At 37.8% G+C, this 6,957-nt stretch overlaps 1 protein-coding gene across 3 annotated transcripts in view; it reads right to left on the bottom strand.

Annotated features, from left to right (window-relative positions):
- The window catches only part of LOC136847041 (uncharacterized), a 213,801-nt gene extending 207,549 nt beyond the window's left edge, over positions 1 to 6,252 (bottom strand). For all 3 annotated transcript variants that reach the window (XM_067118275.1, XM_067118274.1, XM_067118277.1), the window contains exon 1: positions 5,436 to 6,252. In XM_067118275.1, the coding sequence (XP_066974376.1) occupies positions 5,436 to 6,146 (711 nt within the window). In that variant the 5' untranslated portion in view covers positions 6,147 to 6,252. The remainder of the gene's footprint in view (positions 1 to 5,435) is intronic.
- Between the last annotated feature and the right edge of the window lie 705 nt (positions 6,253 to 6,957).

Here is a 6,957-nt window from a genome sequence, read left to right as displayed (position 1 = left end):
TAGGCTAAGTAAGCATCTAGGCCATACTTGTATGTGGAATTAGCTTGCAAGACTATGTTCACATAGGGGCTTCACTTTTTATGGATGTATTCTATATTCCGGGATTTTCTGTGGTCCAGCAGTGGCCTGGTCCCAAGGTTCCCGGATTTAAGAGGTTGGACTGTACTACGATTTACATCTTCACATCTTGAATATGTTTTGTAAGAATTTGAATCACTACTACTTCCTGAAGTCTTAGAATAAACATCCGTATTTTCAGTATCCAGGAACTGTGTAATTATTTCCTTGAAAGCTCTCTCTTGATGTGATCCTTCCCAGTAACATCTGCCACATCTAGCGCAAATATATAGTACCTCTGCTTTCTCGACAACAGCTAGTATCAATTTCTCTATCTGTAATTTTACACCATTCTCTGTAACACCAGATATCAGATTAATTCTTTCCTCCCCAAAGTCCATCCACTCATCAGGTACATATTCCACCTTTTCCTGATTTTCTCGTACTTTTCTAATGATAGCTGGAGGGACATTGATATAAGATCCCGAATTACATTTTGTACATCTTGCAAAGAGATCACTTGGAGACAACTTTACGTTGAAGATTGCCATTACTTCTTCAAGCTGCTGTCTAGCTCCCTGAGAAAAAGAAGACACCAAAATCAGAAACCAGACTTTTTCCATTTGAAAGCCTGCATCATCTGCTAAATACTGTATAAGCAATTTTCAAGTATTTTACTCAATGTTTTATCTCTCATTGATTCCTCTCCACGTTTCTTCCACTTGCATAATTATGCTAGGACAGATCGTCCATATTTATGCATTTGTAAAGAACCAAGGTTCCAAATGAGTTACAATCCAAGACTTCAGTACACTCAAAAATGAACATGTTCATTATAAGAAATATTGTTTATTAAAACAGATTTAACCACTGTCCAGATCATCAACACACAGAATCCTTAGCTGTTTATCTAAATCATATACACCTCCACCAGCTTCACCTTCAGCAGATGACATCTGCAAGCATTCTTAGATTGTTCCTTCTGGAACAATAAATTCCTGCACAACATCTCTAAAAGATCCGTTTTGATGTTCACCATCCCAGTAGCATTTTCCACATTTTCTACACACATAGAATATTTCCATCTTATCAATTACTGTTGTGGCAATTTTGGAAAAAGCAACTTTCACTCCATCATCAGTGCAACCAGAGCCAAGGTTTATCTGCCCTCCCTTGCAGTCAATCCAGCAGTCCTCTTGTGCTGAACCTGTACTTTTTTGTAAGTCTTTAATAACAGCTGATGAGATATATATGTAAGAGTTGGTATTACATTTGACACACCTTGATAAGAAATCATCAGGTGCCATCTGAACCCTGAAACTCTTCATTACTTCCTTAAGTTGTTCTCTAGCACCCTGAGGACAAACACTTAAAATAATAACCATGTTGGCAGAATGCATTAAAGATACATAAATAATTTTCAAAACCAAAAAAAAAAAAAAAAAGCTGAAAACCATTAAAACCAAATTCTGCCTTCATATAGAGTGGGCAAATTCCTCCAGTGTAAGGACTAACTTGCAGGTACAGTAGAAATCAAGTGGATTTTGTCAACCAAATATCACAATATATATGACTACTGTACTGTGAACTCCCCTGTACAGATAGTGCCTAACTTTATGGTGTGAGTAGTTTTAATTATTTTTTCCATTATCATAAATAAAAGGCAACTGATAGAGAAAGAAAAATATGTAAATTTTCATAATAAAGTTATTATTTGGATACTTACCTACTGTTAAATTTAGCTTACATCTCTGCACCAATACACAGTCGGCATTCAAACAAAAAGATCGAATGACTGTCTAGTACACGTTCTCCACAAGGTGCCTTTTAAATGTTTTAGCTCTCGTCAGAATTTTCCTTGACAGCCCATTAAGTTGTGGGGAGGCTGGGTGGGGTCTACTTTAACAAGAGGTAAGTATCCAAATACTAAATTTTATTATGAAAATTTACATAATTTAGGATGAATCTTACCTACTGTGAAAGTTAGCCGATTCCCACATTGAGAAGAGGAGGGTGAATAGTTCACACAGATAAAATCCGCTCACCCAATCGAGCTAAGGTTTCTTGCATGAAACCCAAAACATTTTTACCTGATCTGAAATCCTTTCTGGACCTTACTGCCACCAGAAGTTGGATTCCATTCCAGGAGCAAGGCTCTCATACGTGTGCAGCGAAGAGCAGCCAGAATGAAACAGAAGTGGCATGAGGGGACCACTGTACCTGGGTACAAAAGCCCTATAAAATGACAATCACTAAAATAAATACCTTTATGTTATAAAGGTATACTCCTATACAATATATGCATCTTCATGCTCCCCAAAATATCAAAAGCTGGGGTCTAAAACAAAGAGCCTAAAGGATTGCTCTTTCTTCGATTCATGAAAAGACTACAGTTGCCCCAAGGATTCGCGGGGGATAGGGATCACTACCCCCCCGTGAATAGCTAAACTCAGCAGATATACTGGACACCCCTCTAAAAATGCTTATAACTGCCTATTTTGATAGTTCAAACACCAAAAAAACCCTCCTAAAAATGCTTATACCTGACTAATTTAATAGTTTTATCATGAAAAATGTATTTAGTCACATAAATAATATGAAAACACAGTAATTATTGAATATTTCTCTAAAAAAATTCAGCAAATGGGCGAATTTTCTGCAAAAAAAAATTGGATATACATTCCACACAAAAATCAACGAATAGGTGAGGCCAAAAATCCAGAACCACAAATAGGCAGGGGTCCACTGTACCTAAACTGGTAGTGGACTAAGGGCTTTACTGTTTTCAAACACAACTCTGCATACTTAAGGTAGTGAGCCGGCAAAACCAAATTAAGTTGCAACAGCTCTCACAGCATGAATTTTTACCTTCAATAAAGGTAAAAGGTATGGAGCTAGTTCTCATGCACTAGCCTAATCAAATATGTCACACAGAACCTCACATTCTTTGATAAAGACATTCTAGGTTTCTAAAACCACACAACAAAAGGTTAACTTTGCCTCTTCTAGGCTTAACCTTTGACAACGACATTCTATAGCCACAAAACTAAAGGTTAACTTTGCCTCCTTCAGGCTTAACCCTTGACAAGGATGTTCTAAGTTTCTAAAATCACAAAACAAACGGATAACTGGCTCTTCCTGGCTTAACCTATCTAAGTAAGTTTAATTCCCCAACAGGACGGGCCACCGACAGTATCTCATTAGGTTGGATGGAAGCGGTCAGGTGTCACTTAGAAACAGGAAACACCTGAAAGTGTTAAAACGGCAGCTAACGTCCTCAGCCATTCCCATGCTGAACCCACTCTACCTTGTCCAAAAAGGCGCACAGTGCAATCCTCATGGATGGGCGAGTATGTCATGGGTGATATTGAGTGTTAACCGATGCTTGTGCTTGTGTGACCTTGTGCAGTTACATTTTGTTGTCCCTTATGCTCATTTTATCTTTTGTTTTCAGTAAGCCGAATTGGATAGAAATTCTGTTGTGCAAACATATTTTATGCATGTACTATATATTGTTGCCATGCATGTCCTTGTATGTTGTGACACTCAGTGTTAACCATTACTTTTGTCTATGGGGATCTTCCTTTACAGCTTTCTTTGTCTATATATATGTATTTAATACATATTTACTTATTATTTTCATTTAATATTACACCATTCTCTGCCATGCCATAATCTTAGGGGATGTAGGATGGTTGATTGTGTGTGATGTATGTTGTCAGGAGGAGAGTGGAATTGGCGCCAATGTTTCACGCACCTGCACTTCACTGGCAGTCACACCTCTCTGCTGATTGGATGTGTAATAAAGCACTGGAGGTGTCCCCACTGGTTTCCTTCTGCCTCCACCTATTTTTGTATCTTATTATCTAAGTTTCTAAAGAATTAAAATTAGCAAGGCGGAGCTCCTTCAGTGATCATCTGATGATGATCCTAAACAGTAGTGCAACAATGGGGTTGTCCTCCACTTTTTACAATGAATTTATCATATTTCCTCGTTCTCTCTGTTGTTGTATCCCTCTATACATGGTTGTTTTATTTACGCTAAGCTACCAAGCAATATCTACAATAGACATTAGTCTTATGCATGCTAATGATTGCGGCTGAGTCTGTTGCCCATCTTATCGGTGCAAGTGACGAGACAGTTTAGTTTAACTTTCCTGCCTGAATGTGGAGTCACACGATAACATACGACATTATAAGATTTTTTTTTTTGTTTTTGGACAGCAATAATGTTTGAATTCTTTCTTTTTCTTTAATTATATATAATTTCATTGATGATTATTCAATATTATTTTGTTAGTCAATAGGCTTTTATCTGGATTCGAAATATAGTTTCTTCTTTGACTCTTTGCCCAATCATCTGAATAAGTGTGAAATTTTTTCAAAATGTTTCAAGTCATTTTTTTCTTAATATGAATTTTTCACTCACCATTCTTTTTTATATTGTTAACCATATGATTAATAGCAAAGTCGAATAAGAAAATTACATTTCCTTGTAAATATCAAAAGAACAGATTACTGTTAGAAACAAAACTTCTGGAACATGTTGCAAAACATTTTTGAGTGACTGTATATACATATATATACATATGTATATATACATAGACACGTATACATACATACACACACACTCACACACACACACACACATAATATATATATATATATATATATATATATATATATATATATATATATATATATATATATATATATATATATATATATGTACATTATACATGTATATATACATATACACACAGAAACACTAAATGTTTTCTATTCTGGATAAACAAATATATGGCAAAAAGTGTTTCTAAACTGTTTCCAAACAGTTTCCAAACTGTTTGCAAACTGTTTCCAAACTTTGTTTCCAAACAATGTTTCCTAGTGTGGACAGGCCTTTACTAGTACCTCTCTGGAAGAACAGAAGACTGTTTTTTCCAGAAGCTGACGTACCTCGGATATGATGTAGAAATAAAAATCTTAGGTACAGATGATTTCACAAAAGGTATGAAAAAGCCTAGCAAGGGTGATTTGTCACTTGCAAGGAATGAGGAGTAGATAATATCTATCAGTGATCATTGTTTCAATGTACATTTAAAAATATATTTCAAGTTTCCTGATAAAATTCCCATACACAATTGCTTACTAGTGATATGAAATCTGTGTTTCTTTCCTGATTAAGGAGGATCAAGTGACATGGAAACCTAAATAATGCAAACATAATTTTTTTTTGTTGCTGACCATTCTTAGTGCAAATATCAGCTTCTAAGGAAACCTGCAGCACTAATACTCATGAAAACAGTGACTACTATTTCATTATGGCCAAATTTTTTTAATAAGTAATTCTCATGCTTCTTCGAACAACCACTTACCTGACAGTCTGTGCTCAGCCTGGTGCATGACTCTGTCTTTCTTCCTCTGAACTGACCAATGATGCGACGAAAACCATCCAAAAGACTTGACCTCGGCTTCCCTGTTTTTGGTGGTTCTTCGTGGTCCCTATCTAGATTCTCACCACGTTCGTAACATTCCGGAGGCAATGTGCATCTAGTTTGCTGAAAAGTTGTCAGATGAAGTTTCTGACGTCCACTCAGCAGCGGTGACGAAGTTAAGGTCCCGCTAGGAGGTGAGCGAATGGGAGATGGAGCGTCTGACATTAAGGGAGATGGTGTTCCTAGTGGAGAAGCTCCAACGGACGACGACCACCTTCTTGGAGAGTGACCTAAGGGTGGCACCTCCAGTTGAGTACACGAAGCGGAAGATGTGGAAAGGGTATCTTCCAGGGGAAGAACCATTGTCCGTTTCCTCTCAGAAGCGTCAAATTTTGTTTTGCTACCGTAGGGGAATGCGTCTAAACCGGAGGAAATAGAAAGGGCGGGACTATTATCGTTGTCTTTATTCCGCATCGACCACATAGTTTGTAATTCACTGTATCCGACAGCAAACCTTTCGCTTTTATAATATTCTTCGAGGTTTATTTGATGGAGGTATCGAGCACAGATGTCACTATTGCTAAGGTCACCAGCTGACAGGGTGTCTTGACCTTCCTCTGAAGAAACCCAGCCATAGATTGCTTCAGACATAAGAACAGGTCGAGGGGAAGGAACAAAGGTTCTCGCTGAAACTTTGCCAGGTGTGGAAAGGGCCGAGGTTGCGCTGCGACTGCGACTGCCACGGCCGCGCTAACGCTATACTCGTACAGTAGGCTACACCTGCGCCCAGACAACCCCCCGCCCCCGCCCAAAACACCCCCATAATTATCCGTCATCCCCTCCCGTCCAGTTCTTTCTAATACACAGTGCTACTCCACCTACACTCCACTACCCTTTTCAAAGAGGTAAGACTTATGCCTAAGAGCGTAAGTATAATTGACGAGCAATAATCGATTCACAAGACCGTGGTCATTTTATTACACCTCATGACGTAAATGTATTAATTTCCTCCAAACACTATACTGCAAACCTTTGATGTCAGCCACTACGAAGGTGATGAAAGAAATATAGCTTATTAACTAGATGAGTGCGCATATTATATCCTATCTCCACTGAAAGTTTTTTCCTTTACCATTAGTACGGACTCACTCACCCGCTATTGAATATATACAGTATGTTCTCTCGAATCAAATTGCTTCTGTGAGGAGCTGCAATTAGATTTGTAAATTATAGACCGTATTCGACAGAAAAATCTGATGCGTACAGCTGTCTTACAGGACGGATAATGCGGCGCTGTGAACGATCTTTCGCTTTTTTCGAAACATTTTCTTTCCTACAATGTTAAGTTGCATTAGCAAATAATATTTTCAAAGACACCCTCTTCAGGGAACGGGTGTGAAATGAAAATAGAAACTACTTCACTGTTTCAGGTTAATTTTTCTTTCCATCGCTTTTTCATAAT

This window comes from Macrobrachium rosenbergii, chromosome 16, assembly GCF_040412425.1.
Source record: "Macrobrachium rosenbergii isolate ZJJX-2024 chromosome 16, ASM4041242v1, whole genome shotgun sequence".
Lineage (NCBI taxonomy): Eukaryota > Metazoa > Arthropoda > Malacostraca > Decapoda > Palaemonidae > Macrobrachium > Macrobrachium rosenbergii.
This window is presented reverse-complemented; position numbering and strand designations above follow the sequence as displayed.